The sequence below is a fragment of the Xenopus laevis genome, chromosome 4L (assembly GCF_017654675.1).
Source record: "Xenopus laevis strain J_2021 chromosome 4L, Xenopus_laevis_v10.1, whole genome shotgun sequence".
NCBI classification, from domain to species: domain Eukaryota; kingdom Metazoa; phylum Chordata; class Amphibia; order Anura; family Pipidae; genus Xenopus; species Xenopus laevis.
Window position 1 is genome coordinate 154,968,309 of NC_054377.1, and position 18,936 is coordinate 154,987,244.

Genomic DNA, 18,936 nt, shown 5'->3' on the forward strand with positions numbered 1-18,936 from the left:
TTAAACTATTCAGATACTGTGGGGTTACTACTACTTTCTTTCTTTTTTTAATAAATTGTTTACTGGTAATTGTACCTCTACATATTCTGATTAAATAATTGTGAAACCTAAATATACTATAAGAATAATCCTTTGGTTTTAACAAAGATATGAGGCTCTTCTCAGTCTCCCCGTAGATCTGATGAACGTGGCCTGTCATTCCAACGCTGGTCACAACCTCTACATTCTCTATAATCTCACATTGCCCAGGATTCTGAATTACTGTTGGCTTCCCTTTGTTACTGGGCATCACCCCAATATCTCTGAATTACTGTTGGCTTCCCTCTCTGTCTCTGTTAGGAGGCATCACCCCAATATTTCTCTCTGTTTATGGGCATCACCCCAATATCTCTGAATTACTGTTGGCTTCCCTTGCTGTCTCTGTTAGGGGGCATCACCCCAATAATTCTCTCTGTTTATGGGCATCACCCCAATATCTCAGAATTACTGTTGGCTTCCCTCGCTGTCTCTGTTAGGGGGCATCACCCCCATATTTCTCTCTGTTTATGGGCATCACCCCAATATCTCAGAATTACTGTTGGCTTCCTTCTCAGTCTCTGTTAGTGGGAATCATCCCAATATCTCTGAATTACTGTTGGCTTCCCTCTCAGTCTCTGTTAGTGGGCATCACCCCAATATCTCTGAATTACTGTTGGCTTCCCTCTCAGTCTCTGTTAGTGGGCATCACCCCAATATCTCTGAATTACTGTTGGCTTCCCTCTCAGTCTCTGTTAGTGGGCATCACCCCAATATCTCTGAATTACTGTTGGCTTCCCTCTCTGTTAGTGGGCATCACCTGAATATATCTGTCAATGGGCACCACTGCCAAAATCTCTGAATTACTGTTGGTTTCCCTGTGTCTGTTGATGGGCATCATCACCAATATCCCTCTTTACAGTTTTCTCTCCTAAACCCACTGTGATTCCCGACAGTAAGAAGAACATGAGGAAGCAGAGGATGAAGATCCTGTTTAACACGGTTCTTGAGGCCCGAGAACCTGGTACTGGAAGGAGGTTGTGTGAGCTTTTCATGTTTAAACCATCCAAAAAGGACTATCCTGATTATTATAAGATTATTCTGGAGCCTATGGACTTAAAGACCATGGAACAGAACATTCGCTCGGACAAATACGCAACGGAGGAGGCCATGATGGATGACATGAAACTGATGTTTCGAAATGCCATGCACTATAATGAGGAAGGCTCACGGGTGAGTGTGCATGACGTTCCCAGAATGATACAGTATTCCCAGTATGTCCTGAGCTAGGCTCAAAGCATGGACCTGTGTTCCACTGAGTCTTCCTTTATTAGTTGGGCCATGTGCCAGGAATGACGGGAATCTCTGGCTCAGTAGAGCTTACTATCTAAAGGAGAAGGGTAGTATTTGACCTCTTTCAGGACAAGCTTGATTTGTGTGGGAATTTCATGGCAGAGGGGCTGGGCGTTTTGTTGCAAAGCATGTACATGCCAATGAGGGTGCACTCCCTGTGCAATTAATGTTCTTTCTTCTCCAAGGTTTATAATGATGCCCACGTCCTTGACAAATTTCTTAAGGAGAAGAAGAAAGAGCTGGGGCCATTGCCTGATGATGATGACATGGCCTCGCCAAAACTGAAGCTAAGTAAGTTAACTTCACATCTCACCTAAAAGCATTATGGGAACAAAGGCAGAAACCTGTTATCTGTTGAGGAAGCCTGGGTGGCATCCTGATCCATAACATCACCAAGTTGCCCTATCCTTCCATGTGAAATAAGGGAGCCCTCAAGCGGGGAAGTTTTTCAGTTCATAGAACTGTTTTGAATGGGTCACAGGCCTCATTGAACCATGTTTAGATACATTGCAAGGTGCTGTATGAATGGATCCTTTGGGATTGGTGTGATTGGATGTTGGATCTCAGAGGGGGACATGTCTTGTAGTTTGGTGCTGATTTAAAAGGATCATATGCCTTGGGGCTATAGGGATACAGCAGTTGGGGGTTAGTAGGAGGTGGGGCAGGGGATCCTATAGTCTGGTTCTGGTACGAATGGATCTCCAATAGTAACTGGTTATATTTCTCATGGCTATAGGTAGAAAAAGTGGAATCTCTCCCAAAAAGTCGAAATACATGAGCCCGATGCAGCACAAACTGAATGAGGTTTATGAAGCGGTGAAGAACTACACGGATAAACGCGGGAGACGTCTCAGTGCCATCTTTCTGCGCCTCCCCTCTCGCTCAGAGCTCCCAGACTACTATGTGACCATCAAACGGCCTATCGACATGGAGAAGATCCGCAGCCACATCATGGCCAACAAGTTCCAAGACGTGGACGCAATGTGTGAGGACTTTGTGACCATGTTTAACAACGCCTGTACCTATAATGAGCCCGAATCCCTCATCTATAAGGATGCTCTGGTCCTACACAAAGTTCTGCTGGAGACCCGCCGGGATATTGAGGGAGAAGACGACTCCCATGTCCCTAATGTGACTTTACTGATTCAGGAGCTCATCCACAATCTCTTTGTGTCCGTCATGAGCCACCAGGATGACGAGGGCCGATGTTACAGCGACTCTTTGGCTGAAATTCCTGCTGTGGATCCCAAATTTCCCAAAAGGCCACCCCTGACATTTGACATTATTCGGAAAAATGTGGAAAACAATCGCTACAGAAGACTGGATCTGTTCCAGGAGCACATGTTTGAGGTGTTGGAGAGAGCCCGGAGGCTGAATCGGTAAGTGTCTCGTGCCCCTGTGAGGTGCGGCATTACCTCTTGGCTTGAATTCCCATGCTGCTGCTTCTTCTTACCAGCTGATATGCCCAGGGCCTGCCAATTATTTGTTGTTTTTTTTAATCTTGAATTTGAGCTCTCTGGTCCCAGAACAAGTGGGATTTATTATTATGTAAAATCATAGAATTGGTTAAAAGTCTGCAGTGCTCTGGTTGGACAACTTTGGCATCTCTACCATCAGCTAATGGCACAGCGATGCTCTGTTGGTGCCAAGTGTGCCCCTCCTCCACTCCTACTGAATGCAAGGAACTGCTTTATGATTAAAGGGATTCTGTCATGGGAAAACATATTTTTTTATATTTAATTTTGAAATCTGACATGGGGCTAGACATATTGTCAGTTTCCCAGTTCCCCCCAGTCATGTGACTTGTGCTCTGATAAACTTCAGTCACTCTTTACTGCTGTACTGCAAGTTGGAGTGATATCACCCCCCCCCAGCAGCCTAACAACAGAACAATGGGAAGGTAACAAGATAACAGCTCCCTAACACAAAATAACAGCTGCCTGGTAGATCTAAGAACAGCACTCAATAGTAAAATCCAGGTCCCACTGAGACACATTCAGTTACATTAAGTAGGAGAAACAACAGCCTGCCAGAAAGTAGTTCCATTCTAAAGTGCACATGACTGGGGGCAGCTGGAAAACTGGCAATATGTCTAGCCCCATGTCCGATTTCAAAATGTAATATAGAAAAATCTGTTTGCTCTTCTGAGAATTGGATTTCAGCGCAGAATTCTGCTGGAGTAGCACTATTAACTGATGTGTTTTGAATAAAACATGTTTTCCCATGACAGTGTCCCTATAAGAAATGCCACATATTGGTGCCAGCGTGCCCATGGGTGGTTCCCCAGGTCTATCGAATGCAGCATGTTGTGTATTATTCCGGTTATAACTTCTGTGCATTTCTCCCCATCAGGACCGACTCTGAGATCTATGAAGATGCAGTTGAGCTCCAGCAGTTCTTCATTAAAATCCGGGACGAGCTGTGTAAGAACGGGGAGATCCTGCTGTCTCCGGCCCTCAGTTACACCCCCAAGCACTTGCACAGTGACGTGGAGAAGGAGAAGAAGGAGAAACTGCCCAAGGAGATGGAGGAGGATAAAGTCAAGCGAGAAGAGGAGAAGAAAGGTAATGTCCCCCGTGTTACTCTCTGACCACAGCCCTTCCAGCCTCTGCCATTGTCTGTGTCTCTCATTTCCTCTTTGTTTCATGTCCAGAAGCAGAAAAGAGTGAGGATCCAGGAGGGGTTTCGGGCCAGTCGGGTCTGTATCGCACTTACAGCCAGGACTGTAGCTTTAAGAACAGCATGTACCACGTAGGGGACTATGTGTATGTGGAGCCGGCCGAGGCCAATCTGCAGCCGCACATTGTCTGTATTGAGCGCCTCTGGGAGGATTCTGCTGGTAAGAGCTTGGCCTTCATCAGGGCATTTAGGGGCAGCTCCATGTTCCATGGGAAATCAAAGTGTTCTTTCTCTGGCAGGAGAGAAGTGGCTTTATGGCTGCTGGTTCTATCGGCCCAAAGAAACCTTCCATCTCGCCACCCGCAAGTTTTTGGAAAAGGAAGTCTTTAAGAGCGACTACTACAACAAAGTGCCTGTCAGCAAAATCCTGGGCAAATGTGTGGTCATGTTTGTAAAGGTAAAGTAGAGTGCTAGCTTATTCTCAATTGGTCAGGGCTGGGAGACCTAGCACTCTCCAGATCTTGTTGCATTACAACTCCCACTGACGGGCTGTTAGGATACTGTAATGGGGAATTGATTTTGTGCTCCCAACAAACACAGAATAAGTCAAATATTGTTCTGCACAGGAGTATTTTAAAATCTGCCCCGACAACTTCCGGGACGAGGACGTCTATGTGTGTGAATCTCGCTATTCTGCCAAAACAAAGTCTTTCAAAAAGATTAAACTGTGGACCATGCCCATCAGCTCGGTGCGGTTCCGGGCCAGGGACATCCCTCTGCCGGTGGTGCGAGTGGCATCCGTGTTTGCCGCCAAGGATAAGCCTGAAGAGGACCTCCCTATGGACTCGACTGAGGAGAACCGGGAAGATGACATCACCCAATGCCTAGAGAAGGTAATGACAGAGCATCCAGTAATTGTACTTGGGTTCCCCCCCAAATGCATCATTTATTGATGGGAGAAATGTACTAGTTGACCTGCAGAGCTCCATAGAGAGAACCAAATTAGGGGGGGGCGGGCTAATACGTGCGAGCTTGTGTTGGTTCCATTTCTCCCTGGGAGCAGAAAGCCCTTCCCATGTTTATTGCACTGGATTGGGGGGTGGGTCGTGTATTGGAAGCTGCAATGGCCATAATATGTTCTTGTCCAGTCATGTGAGAGTAGCCCAATGGGTTGGATCTTGTTACTAAGCTCTTGTTGGCTTTGTGTTCCTGTAGGAGAAGGAAGACGTCCCTGTAGATATGCCGAATGGGGAGCCTGGCTGTTATTACTTTGATCAGCTTCGCTACAATGAGCTGTGGCTGAAGGTCGGAGACTGCGTCTATATCAAGTCTCATGGGCTGGTGCCACCCCGCGTGGGAAGGTGTGTGCTTTTGGGGGGATCCTGGCCCAGCTGTGCCCCCTGTGTGGGGGCAAAAGAACTTGTACTGAAACAGTCATTCCCTTCCCATGTGCTGTTCTATAATCTTTATAATAGAATCAGAGCCAATAGAAGTGTTTCATAATATCTACTGGCCCGAAAAACTTTCCTGGGCCCCTGTGGGCAAGAGTGTCCATCTGGTTCAGTTCTGAATCCCTGTTTGTGTTTCTGTGCAAAGGATTGAGAAGATGTGGGTTCGAGACGGCGCCGCCTACTTCTTTGGCCCAATTTTCATTCACCCTGAAGAAACCATCCACGAACCAACGAAAATGTTCTACAAGAAGGAGATGTTTCTCAGTAACTTGGAGGAGAGTTGCCCGATGACCTGTATCCTCGGTGGGTCTGAGACCCTTTCCCCAATATATATATATATATATATATATACCCTTTATAGTGGAATGGTGGAGATCAACGTGGAGTTCTGGTGTTGGCGTTGGGGATCTCTCCTTTGCTGCTTTGAAACATCAGGGGGTTGTTGGTGGGGGGGCAGAATAAGATTCATAGGCTGTTTGTTGACGGGCCTTTCCTGCCTCTACACCTCCTGATCTTTCAGTAGAGACCCAATGAGCTCCAGCTGATTCTCTGCGCCACAACATGTATTCCTGAGCAGATTTGGGATTCGCCAAGGTCTTTAAAGGGCATGTAAAGGCAAAAAAATAAAATCCTGTTTTTCCTTTCTTTAATAAAAAAGAAACAGATTGTCAGTATACTTTAATTAAAAAATGTGTACCGTTTTTATAAGAAACCTGACTGTATGCAGTGAAATTCTCCCTTCATTTACTGCTGTGGATAGGAATTGTCAGACGGTCCCTAACTGCTCTGCAGGGAAACAATCAGACTTATGTACAGCAGGGGGAGCCCCCGCCTTACTTCCCAGCCATGCAGAACTCAAGCAGCTTTGTTTGTTTCCCTGTAGAGCAGTTGGCGACTGTGTAGAGATTTGTATTGGATTTTATTTTTGCCTTTACATCCTCTTTACTGTTTCCAACTCCAGCTGCAGGGACAAATATCATGGAGCCAGATTTAAACAGATAAACTGGGATTCTATTTGGAGGATTATTTTGCTGCAGCCACTGGTTCTGCAGAGTTGGAGAAAGTTTCTATTAAACAATACAAAAACTATAAAATCCACATTAGATTACATGACAACACAGGAGCCAGTGCAGTCTGTATATTCTGATTATTAATCAGTCTTGTTGTATCGGCTTCTGGCAGATATTATTTGACTTGTGCTATTTTGATCATTTATGACGATCCCTAAGCAGCCCAGATCACACTGAGCATGTGCACAGTCTTGGTCTTGCAAAGATGTATAACAAAGTTACAAGATGGTGACCCCATGTGGCCAACTTTGAAAGCATAAATCATTTGTTTGATTACTCCATGATTCCCTATTTAAAGGTATGCCGCCCTGCTGGAATAATGGGGAATGGCAGGCGCAGAGTAAACTGTCAGGACAAGTTTTCAAAGATAAATATTATCTCAGCCAGCAGCAGTATCGTTAAAAGAAAGGCAGTTTTCTTCCACAAACAATTTAAAAGCAAAAAAAATAGCTTTCTTCAGCAATAACAAGGATGGGCTCTTAAGGGAGAACTTTCCCCGACAATGAAAATTTAATATAAGCATAATACTGAACTTTGTAAATACAATCAATTAAATATTCTGCATTGTTTCTGAAATAATCAAGTTTATCTTCACTATTCCTCTCTCAGCATCTGTTTCTCTTCATTCTCTCTTCATGCAGCAGTTGGGTGTCAGATATTCACTGACAGTTACATCCAATATATCTTATAGGGGGGCTCCTTTCCTAGCAGATGTATTAGAGCTCACTCTGATTCCAGTACAAACAAAATGTAACAAAATAACTGCCTTTTGCACAAATCCTGCATGTAGAGAGACATGATGTCTGGTGAGTTTAATAGAGTGACCTCTAATTCATCTGCTAGGCAAAAGGAGCCCCCCTATAAGATATATTGGATCTAACTGTCAGTGAATATGTGACACCCAACTGCTGCATGAAGAGAGAATGAAGAGAAACCGATGCTGAGAGAGGGATAGTGAAGATAAACTTGATTATTTCAGAAACAATGCAGAATATTTAATTGATTGCATTTAGAAAGTTTCTTATTTCAGTGTGATGAAGCTTATATTCAATTTTCATTTCCACTATAGTTCCCCTTTAAATTGGAACATTTGGGAAAATGAAGTTTATTATAAGCTTCATCTCATGGAAATCTTTCTGAATTTAATTGGTTATAAAATAAACGTTTTTTGAAATAACCCAATTCTCTCTCCCCCATGTCTTCATCATCTCTCTCCTTATTCTCTCCCCATGCTGGAGGTGGAGTCGGGTTTTCATTGACAGGAAGGGGATCTCTCAAATCCAGGCTAATTATTGTCTCGTTTCTCTAGGAAAATGTGGAGTTTTATCATTCAAGGACTTTTTATCCTGCCGCCCCACGGAAACCTCAGAAAACGACATCCTTCTGTGCGAGAGTCGCTATAACGAGGCCGACAAGCAAATGAAGCGATTCAAGGGGCTAAAGAGATTCTCCCTCTCGGCAAAAGTTGTGGACGATGAAATTTATTACTTCAGGTACCGGGGGAGAGAAGGGGGCAATTTATTTTTATATTTAGTGTTGCACAGGGAACCTCACAACTGCCTCTCATGGACACATTGGACCTGGTACTGTGGGCTGGCCCAGAGCTCTCATCATGTATGGTTTCTGCTTCATGGCTTTGCCATAAGGATTTATAACTTACACAGGTCCTCCTGAGGTTCTACTGGGTCACATTTTGTCTTTTCCCCAGGAAGCCAATTGTTCCTCAGAAAGAGCCGTCTCCTCTGTTGGAGAAGAAGATCCAGGAGCTGGAGGCCAAGTTTGCTGAGTTGGAGGGCGGTGATGAGGAAATGGAGGACATGGGAGATATGGACGGGGAGATAACAGATGCCCCATCACTTCCTCAGCTGCAAACACCCCTGTCTGGGGATCTTGATATGATGCCATACACCCCCCCACAGGTAACACACTCTTCACGCCCCATTATTTGTTTCATACACTTTAGGAAGCAAAGTCTGTGCCTGGTGCAATGGAGAGTGTAGGATTATCACACAGACAATTACACACTTAGAACCAGACTGGTTAGTTGCCCTCCTTACCAACTTGTGTCTGCGAGTGCTGCCTGCCTTACCCCAACAGCTCGTTGTGTTGCCCTTTCATGCGGATTGTGTACACTGCCTGCCATGTTGCTGTCTGTGTGTGCTGCCTGCCATGTTGCTGTCTGTGTGTGCTGTCAGTGTGCTGCCTGCCATGTTGCTGTCAGTGTGCCGCCTGCCATGTTGCTGTCAGTGTGCCGCCTGCCATGTTGCTGTCTGTGTGCCGCCTGCTTTCCTGATGCTGAGTGTCGATGTTGTGTGGCTGATGTGGATGCCACGTGTTGTACTCACAGCTGTTTGTGTGTCCTTCTTGCTCTACCAGCTGATTTCTGACTGCAGCCTAAGCTGCCTTTTGTCTATACCCAGTGCTGTGTGTGAGGTGCCCACGTTACCCACGTTACCCACTGCTATTCTCTTACTCTTACCTGCCGTTTCTACTACAGGACACAACTTGGATGTTGCAGAAGGCTGTGCATATTCCAATTGTAGTTTCTATTGACAATAAAGAACTTACTGTTTATGAAATGTGTGTGTAATGTAAGGCAATTGTCACAGGTGTGGCCCCTCCAGCTGCACATGCTAAACACTCATTTCTTACAGATTCTCCATGGATGGGACTTAATGAAAACAAATACACCTTTGGCAAAGTGTTTCATTGCTGTTGTTCATGTGTTGCTGTGGGTCTGTGTATCGGTCATGTCAGTGTGTGCTTATTGCTTTAGCTCCTTCTTGCTCAAATCCCAGGGATATGCTCATCGTTACCCCTTCATATTCCCAAATGATTCTATAATTCTTCATCACGTTACAGAAAGTACCCACTGTAGCCACTGCACTGGGACTGTATATCCGCAGTGTATTTCTGAGTTACCTGCCCCATAGCTGACTGGCTCCCGGCTGTTACTCTTCTTTCTGACATTTAGCTCCTGTGGTGTAGATGTGGCACTTTCCTGTCCCCAGCTGATTGGATAGCTCCTGTGTTGTAGCCAAGTCCCTTATAGTGATGGAGATCCAGTGAATGTGAGTGGCTAATTCATGGTGGTGCCTCTGCATGTGGCTCTAGAGTTGGCCCTTGAGACTCGGGGTGCAGGGCCCGGCTGTATACACTGAATAAAAAGCAGCAATACCACGTGTGTAACTGCTGTGACTGTTCGACGTGGGACTTTCCCTGTCTGAACTACTTTTTTTTTTTCTTCTCAACTGCAAAAAAACCTTTCATTTTTTGTTAATCCTCTACAATTGGTGTTTGAAAACACTAAATCAGGCGGCCGCACTTCCCAGCTCCGACGACCTGACGCCAGCGGTCAGGCTGCCCACCCCCTCCTCACTGACGCAAAGATCAGACACAGCCAATGACAGACAAAGGAAAGATGGCGACCCAGGGGAGACAGTGGAGAGCAAATTGCCCAAACAGTATTTAGACAACGGAAAGGTAAATTTGGCAAGTGACGGGCAGAAGCCATGTCAGTAGTGCGAGGGTTAGTGTCTCCTCGGGGTGGGGGGGGTATTGCTGCTTTGAGTCGGCTGCTGTGTGTGCGCCAGGCTTTCCTCTCTGTGTCTCCATCTCATAGCGCTTGTCTAACCTACAACCATCCCCACAGTTTCCACTAACAGTGTCTAGCGTAGGACTGCTTGTGTCACCACATGGCCACCATCTTGGATCTGGGTCTCCAGCACACAATCATCCCATGCTTTTGTTTCTTCCAGTCTACACCCAAATCTACGAAAAACAGCAGCAAAAAGGAGGGCGGCAAGAGGAAAATAAACATGAGCGGCTACATCTTGTTCAGCAGCGAGATGAGAGCCGTGATCAAGGCCCAGCACCCCGACTATTCCTTTGGGGAACTCAGCCGCCTCGTGGGAACAGAGTGGAGAAACCTTGAGGCGACCAAAAAGGCTGATTATGAAGGTAAATCTCTTTCTAGCAATGTTAGGGTGTTATGTCTCCCTCATAATTGGGGGACAGCTTCACCAAATAGCATCACAGGTTATATGATATTGTAATATTGAGTTTTTAGTTCTTACATAGTTACATAGTTATATAGTTACATAGTTAGTTACATAGTTACATAGTTACATAGTTACATAGTTACATAGTTACATAGTTACATAGTTAGTTACATAGTTACATAGTTACATAGTTACATAGTTACATAGTTACATAGTTAGTTACATAGTTAGTTACATAGTTACACAGTTATATAGTTACATAGTTAAATTGGGTTGAAAAAAGACAAAGTCCATCAAGTCCAACCCCTCCAAAGTAAAACCCAGCCCCATACACACACCCCTCCCTACTGTCACATAAATGATATATCCCCATATCTATACTAACTATAGAGTTTAGTATCACAATAGCCTTTGTATTATGTCTGTCCAAGAAATCATCCAAGTCCCTCTTATAGTCATTAACTGAATCATCACCCGGCAGTGCATTCCCCAACCTCACTGTCCTCACTGTGATGAACCCCCTACTCTGTTCCTTTAAATGAAACTTCTTTTCCTCTAGTCTGAAGGGGAGGCCTCTGGTACGTGATTCTCTTTATGGGTAAAAAGGTCCCTGCTATTTGTCTATAATGTCCTCTAATGTACTTGTAAAGTCTAATCATGTCCCCTCACAAGCGCCTTTTTTCCCCCAGAGAAAACAACCCCAACCTTGTCAGTCTCCCCTCATAATTTAACTCTTCCTCCCTCTAACCAGTTTAGTTGCACTTAGTCTCTGCACTCTCTCCAGCTCATTTATATCCCTCTTAAGGACTGGAGTCCAAAACTGCCCCCATACTCCAGATGAGGCCTCACCAGGGACCTATAAAGAGACACAATTATGTTTCATCCCTTGAGTTAATGCCCTTTTTTATACAAGAACTTTATTTGCTTTAGTAGCCACAGAATGACACTGCCCAGAATTAGACAACTTGTTATCTACAAAGACCCCTAGATCCTTCTCATTTAAGGAAACTCCCAACACACTGCCATTTAGTGTATAACTTGCATTTATATTATTTTTGCCAAAGTGCATAACCTGCATTTATCAACATTGAACCTCATTTTCCAGTTTGCTGCCCAGTTTTCCAGTTTAGACAAATCACTGTGCAAAGTGTCAGCACCCTGCATGGAACCTATAGTTCTGCACAATTTAGTCTCATCTGCAAAATAGAAACAGTACTTTCAATGGCCACCTCCAGGTCATTAATAAACAAGTTGAAAAGCAAGGGACCTAGTACAGAGCCCTGCGGTACTCCACTAACAACACTGGTCCAATTAGAAAATGTTCCATTTACCACCACTCTTTGTAGTCTATCTTTTAGCCAGTTCTCTATCCAGGTACAAATACTATGTTCCAGGCCAACATTCCTTCATTTAACCAGTAACCTTCTGTGTGGCACTGTATCAAATGCTTTAGCAAAGTCTAAGTAAATCACATCCACTGCCATCCCAGAATCCAGGTCTCTACTTACATTCTCATAAAAAGAAATTAAGTTAGTCTGGCAAGATCTATTACACATAAAACCATGCTGGCACAAACTCATAGTATTATGATTTGCTATGAAGTCCAGTATCTTATCCTTTATTAACCCTTCAAAAAGCTTTCCTACCACTGACATCAGACTAACTGGCCTATAATTTTGAGGCTGAGAACGGGATCCTTTTTTGAATAGAGGCACCACATTAGCAATTCGCCAGTCTCTCGGCACTATGCCAGATCTCAATGAATCCTGAAAAATTAAGTAAAGAGGTTTGGCAATCACAGAGCTAAGCTCGCTAATTACCCTGGGATGAATACCATCTGGCCCTGGATCTTTGTTAATCTTAACATGTTCTAGTCTCTTTTGAATTTCTTCATGTGTGAACCATGCATCATTAGTTGTATTACTAGAATTGGGACTGTTAAGGAAACCTTCACTTACTGGTTCCTCATTTGTGTAGACAGATGAAAAATACGAGTTCAGAATCTGCGCTTTTATTTTGTTTTCATCAACCAGCTGACCCCCCTCTGATAGTAAAGGTCCCACCCCTTCCTGCTTCATTTTTCTACTATTAACATATTTAAAAAATAATTTTGGATACACACACACATACACACACACACACATACACTCACACACACTCTCACACACTCACATACACAATCTCACATACACAATCTCACACACACACACACACACAGTCTCACACACACACTCACATACACAATCTCACACACACACACACACAGTCTCACACACACTCACACAGACACACACAGTCTCACACTCACACACTCACACAGTCTCACGCACACACACACTCTGTACATAAGGGAGATTGCTCTTCTCCAATGTTAGTTGCTCTTCTTCAGGAGGGAAGAACATACATACAGGTTCTAAAGGAAGGTTCCACTTAGTTTATGAAGTGAAGGTGGGTATTTTTATACCAACAACATCATTGGTTACATCAAAGTTAGAGCTCAGTCATTTAATCTCCCCCCGTGTTTTGCCCATCAATAACGGGGTGATACATGGGGTTTGTGTGGAGCAAGAGGCTATTTCTGTTAATAACTTGCACATACAACTTGGAGCTGCTTTTTGTTTCTGGCTGAAAATAAGTTCTATTGTTGTCTATAGACCAGTCCCTCATAGAAACTGTAATACTAATGTTAGTACAGCTCTGCTATTGGCTCTACGTATATATGTTACTAATAGTAATAGTAAATTGGCTCCATATTCAGCCGTAATACGAGAGGAACTCGTGTAATAAATAAATCTGATAGTAGATCCATAGACAGTACAATTAATTAACCAGTAATTAGTCATTGGTGTAAAACAAGATTGGTTACACTGCACTTTGTACTCATTAACCCTTTAATCTGTGTCTATCTGCAGAACGTGCTGCCAAAGTAGCGGAGCAGCAGGAGAGAGAGCGAGCGGCACAACAACAACAACAACAACAGAGCTCGTCCCCAAGAGCTGGCACTCCTGTAGGAGCACTGATGGGAGTTGTGCCTCCACCCACCCCAATGGGGATATTAAATCAGCAAATAACCCCTGTGTCAGGTAATCACCTTTTGTATAAACACTTGTGCTCTTCTTTCTGTTACTGCCCTCACACTGCACTCTAACTGAATATATCTACACGCGTGTGTCTATGGAAAGTGGATCCTCTATATCAGGGGTGTCCAAACTTTTTTCTCCAAGGGCCATATGTGGTAAAATATACAAACAGCCGGGCCACTCACTGTGGCCACGCCCATTTTGTGGCCACACCCCCTGATTAACATTTTTATTTTACAAATTGTAAATAACACACACACAGTGAGACACACACAGTAAATCACACACTAGATCTGTAACGGACTCCCTTGCCTGACTGCAGCCTCACTAAATGCACCCCTCCCCCAAGCCAAGCACCGAGCAGTTACTCACAGTTCATCAGATGCAGGAAATCCAGGCCAGGCAGCAGTGTAGAAGGGGAATGGAGCCATGTGCTTTCAGTTGTTTCCTGCCCCCCCCCCGCACTACACTAAACTCCAGTCACGGGGTTTAGGACAAGCTTCCTCCAGTCTACACTGAAGCCCTGTAGGTTCCGCCCCCCAATGACAGGTGGTAGGAAACTTTTTCTCTTCCAGCTGCTGAGAGGGGGGAGGGATTGTTTCACGCTGTGGGCCAATATAAAATGGATATCGGGCCGTAGTTTGGACACCCCTGCTCTATATATACACGTGTGTGTGTCTATGAAAAGTGGATCCTCTGTGTTTGGCTGCCCGTATGTTGGTCCTGTATATACAGGTGGGGCCAGTGTATAATGTTCTCTATAAAGGGGACTATTCCCTGTGTTTGTCACTGTCAGATCATTAGGAGGAATGTGCGTCATATACTTGTCCCTGTACTCACACTCACTCACATACTCACACTCACATACTCACACTCACTCACATACTCACACTCACATACTCACACTCACTCACATACTCACACTCACATACTCACACTCACATACTCACACTCACATACTCACACTCACATACTCACACTCACATACTCACACTCACTCACATACTCACACTCACATACTCACACTCACATACTCACACTCACATACTCACACTCACATACTCACACTCACATACTCACACTCACATACTCATACTCACATACTCACACTCACTCACATACTCACACTCACACTCACATACTCACACTCACATACTCATACTCACATACTCACACTCACTCACATACTCACACTCACACTCACATACTCACACTCACATACTCACACTCACATACTCACACTCACATACTCACTCACATACTCACACTCACATACTCACACTCACTCACATACTCACACTCACATACTCACACTCACTCACATACTCACACTCACATACTCACACTCACATACTCACACACTCACACTCACATACTCACACTCACATACTCATACTCACACTCACTCACATACTCACACTCACTCACATACTCACACACTCACACTCACATACTCACACTCACTCACATACTCACACTCACTCACACTCACATACTCACACTCACTTACATACTCACACTCACTTACATACTCACACTCACTCACATACTCACACTCACTCACATACTCACATACTCACTCACACACTCACTCATATACTCACACTCACATACTCACACTCACTCACATACTCACACTCACACACTCACTCATATACTCACACTCACATACTCACACTCACTCACACTCACTCACATACTCACACTCACATACTCACACTCACTCACATACTCACACTCACTCACATACTCACACTCACTTACATACTCACACTCACTCACATACTCACATACTCACTCACACACTCACTCATATACTCACACTCACATACTCACACTCACTCACACTCACTCACATACTCACACTCACTCATATACTCACACTCACATACTCTCACTCACACTCACTCACATACTCACTCACACTCACTCACATACTCACACTCACATACTCACTCACATACTCACACTCACTCACATACTCTCACTCACATACTCACACTCACATACTCACACTCACATACTCACACTCACATACTCACACTCACTCACATACTCACATACTTACTCACACACTCACTCATATACTCACACTCACATACTCACACTCACTCACATACTCACACTCACACACTCACTCATATACTCACACTCACATACTCACACTCACTCACATACTCACACTCACATACTCACTCACACTCACTCACATACTCACACTCACATACTCACTCACATACTCACACTCACATACTCACACTCACTCACATACTCACACTCACTCACATACTCACACTCACTTACATACTCACTCACATACTCACATACTCACTCACACACTCACTCATATACTCACACTCACATACTCACACTCACTCACATACTCACTCACACACTCACTCATATACTCACACTCACATACTCACACTCACTCACACTCACTCACATACTCACACTCACATACTCACTCACACTCACTCATACTCACACTCACATACTCACTCACATACTCACACTCACTCACATACTCACACTCACTCACATACTCACACTCACTCACATACTCACACTCACTCACATACTCACACTCACTTACATACTCACACTCACTCACATACTCACACTCACTCACATACTCACATACTCACTCACACTCACACACACTCACACACTCACTCATATACTCACTCACACACTCACTCATATACTCACACTCACATACTCACACTCACTCACATACTCACACTCACATACTCACTCACACTCACTCACATACTCACACTCACATACTCACTCACATACTCACACTCACATACTCACACTCACTCACATACTCACACTCACATACTCACACTCACTCACATACTCACACTCACATACTCACACTCACATACTCACACTCACACACTCACACTCACATACTCACACTCACATACTCATACTCACACTCACTCACATACTCACACTCACTCACATACTCACTTACACACTCACATACTCACTCACACTCTCACACACACTCATATACTCACTCATATACTCACACACTCACTCATATACTCACTCGCACACACACACATACTCACACACACACTCACACTCACTCACCATAAGGTGCTGAATAGTGAGACGCAGCGTGGGGCTGTTCCAGTTGGAATATTTCATTTATACCTTGAAACGACTTGTCTCCTGCTCCTAAACTGGCGGCTTAGTTGGCCGGGGGTAAAACGTAGGGGTAAATTAGGGGCTTGGGGTGAAACATACTGCTTAGCACTTGGGGCCCTGGGCTTGGGCACAGAGCTTCTATTAGCGACCCAAGGAAAATGAACCCCACTTACAAATCGGTGCATGTCCCGCTGCTAACCTGCCGCTGTATTACACGCCACTAACTAGTAGCCCCCCCCCGTGCATGTCTTATTAATACTCAATGCATGTCTGACATTTGTCTCCCCCAAGGCATGATGGGTGGGTATGTGCCTGGCCTGCCCCAAATGCAGGGTCCAGTCGATGGCATTGTTAGCATGGGGAGCCTGCAATCTCATCATCATCATCATCATCATGGGCTCACCCCCCCACCCCATCTCCTACAAGCCTGTGTGACAGCCCTCCCGAACGTCCCGATCCAGGGTAAGAATAGGAGCCTCTCTCCTCTGCTGCAATGGGGGGGCTCTGGCCTGTGTGTAGCCGGCGTTACTGTGAGTATGAGGGGTTCAGCTGCACATTATCGGGGGGACTCTTCATCTCACACACTTGTGCCTGGGGAGCTCTTTGTGCTTGTTGGGGTACGGCTGCTATTTGCATTGAGAGAATATTGGTTTTGTCAGTATTTCCTCCTAGTCCTGTCTCTGCTCCATTAGTCCTCACTCATTAGGGGCTCCACTTACTGCTGCCATTCTGCAGGCACACGGCTACATAGGGCTGAGTGTGAGTTGGCTCCAGTGAGTGTTCACTCATATTCTCTAACTTGCCTTTCTCTCACTATACAGGGGTAATGGCACAGGGTGTGGCCCCGATGGTTGGATCGCCAGCTCCTGGGATCAGTCCCTATGGGCAGCAGGTAAGTGGCAGTTACTGTAGCCAACAGGGGCCACACAGGCATAACCTTAGGGTAAAACTGTTCATGTCTCAGAAATCACTAAAAATAGAAATTATATGTAAAGTGCAGAGGAGCATGCTGGGCTTTTAACCCTTTAAGAAATCATCGTACAGTCACTATACATTTGTACTTTGTCTTACACACCGGCTTTGTGTCAAAGATGAAACTGTCTCAGTACAACTTGTATTGTTTATTTTATAACTCGAAGTCGTTTCTTACAGTGTGAGGATTAAGTATCAGAGAGGTCACATGCTCTTCAGCGCTGGTTCCGCTTGGCACCCCCAAAATTGCAAGTAGTAAAGCAATAGAGGCTATAGCACCCACACAGCGAGTCACGCAATAAACGCAGCAGGGGTACGACCCCGGTCTAACTCGCTGTGTCTGCTATAGTCTCTATTGCTTTACTACTTGGGGTTCACTGTCAGACACATTGGGGAGTCAGGGATCAAGCAGAGTGGGGTTCAAATGCTCAAATCACTTTGTGAGTGGGGGGACAGTGTTAATGAGTGGGGGGACAGTGTTAATGAGTGGGGGGACAGCGTTAATGAGTGGGGGGACAGTGTTAATGAGTGGGGGGACAGTGTTAATGAGTGGGGGGACAGCGTTAATGAGTGGGGGGACAGTGTTAATGAGTGGGGGACAGCGTTTATGAGTGGGGGGACAGCGTTTATGAGTGGGGGGACAGCGTTAATGAGTGGGGGGGACAGCGTTAATGAGTGGGGGGACAGCGTTAATGAGTGGGGGGACAGCGTTAATGAGTGGGGGGGACAGCGTTAATGAGTGGGGGGACAGCGTTAATGAGTGGGGGGACAGCGTTAATGAGTGGGGGGGACAGCGTTAATGAGTGGGGGGACAGCGTTAATGAGTGGGGGGACAGCGTTAATGAGTGGGGGGGACAGCGTTAATGAGTGGGGGAATAGCGTTTATGAGTGGGGGGGACAGTGTTAATGAGTGGGGGGACAGCGTTTATGAGTGGGGGGGACAGCGTTAATGAGTGGGGGAATAGCGTTTATGAGTGGGGGGACAGCGTTAATGAGTGGGGGGGACAGCGTTAATGAGTGGGGAGACAGCGGTAATGAGTGGGGGGACAGTGTTAATGAGTGGGGGGACAGTGTTAATGAGTGGGGGGACAGCGTTAATGAGTGGGGGGGACAGCGTTAATGAGTGGGGGGACAGCGTTAATGAGTGGGGGGACAGCGTTAATGAGTGGGGGGGACAGCGTTAATGAGTGGGGGGACAGCGTTGAGTGGG

General features: G+C 45.2%; 1 protein-coding gene across 1 annotated transcript in view; it reads left to right on the forward strand.

Annotated features, from left to right (window-relative positions):
* Positions 1–18,936, forward strand: part of LOC108705353 (protein polybromo-1-like) — a gene marked incomplete at its 5' end in the record, with an annotated part of 55,778 nt that overhangs the window by 33,590 nt on the left and 3,252 nt on the right. Inside the window, 16 exons of the mRNA XM_041591073.1 lie at positions 972–1,248; positions 1,554–1,659; positions 2,105–2,747; positions 3,721–3,932; positions 4,022–4,207; positions 4,287–4,444; positions 4,614–4,880; positions 5,203–5,348; positions 5,584–5,741; positions 7,818–8,001; positions 8,217–8,427; positions 9,824–9,991; positions 10,267–10,468; positions 13,422–13,592; positions 17,046–17,216; positions 17,576–17,646. Coding sequence (XP_041447007.1) covers positions 972–1,248; positions 1,554–1,659; positions 2,105–2,747; positions 3,721–3,932; positions 4,022–4,207; positions 4,287–4,444; positions 4,614–4,880; positions 5,203–5,348; positions 5,584–5,741; positions 7,818–8,001; positions 8,217–8,427; positions 9,824–9,991; positions 10,267–10,468; positions 13,422–13,592; positions 17,046–17,216; positions 17,576–17,646 — 3,331 coding nt within the window. The remainder of the gene's footprint in view (positions 1–971; positions 1,249–1,553; positions 1,660–2,104; positions 2,748–3,720; positions 3,933–4,021; positions 4,208–4,286; positions 4,445–4,613; positions 4,881–5,202; positions 5,349–5,583; positions 5,742–7,817; positions 8,002–8,216; positions 8,428–9,823; positions 9,992–10,266; positions 10,469–13,421; positions 13,593–17,045; positions 17,217–17,575; positions 17,647–18,936) is intronic.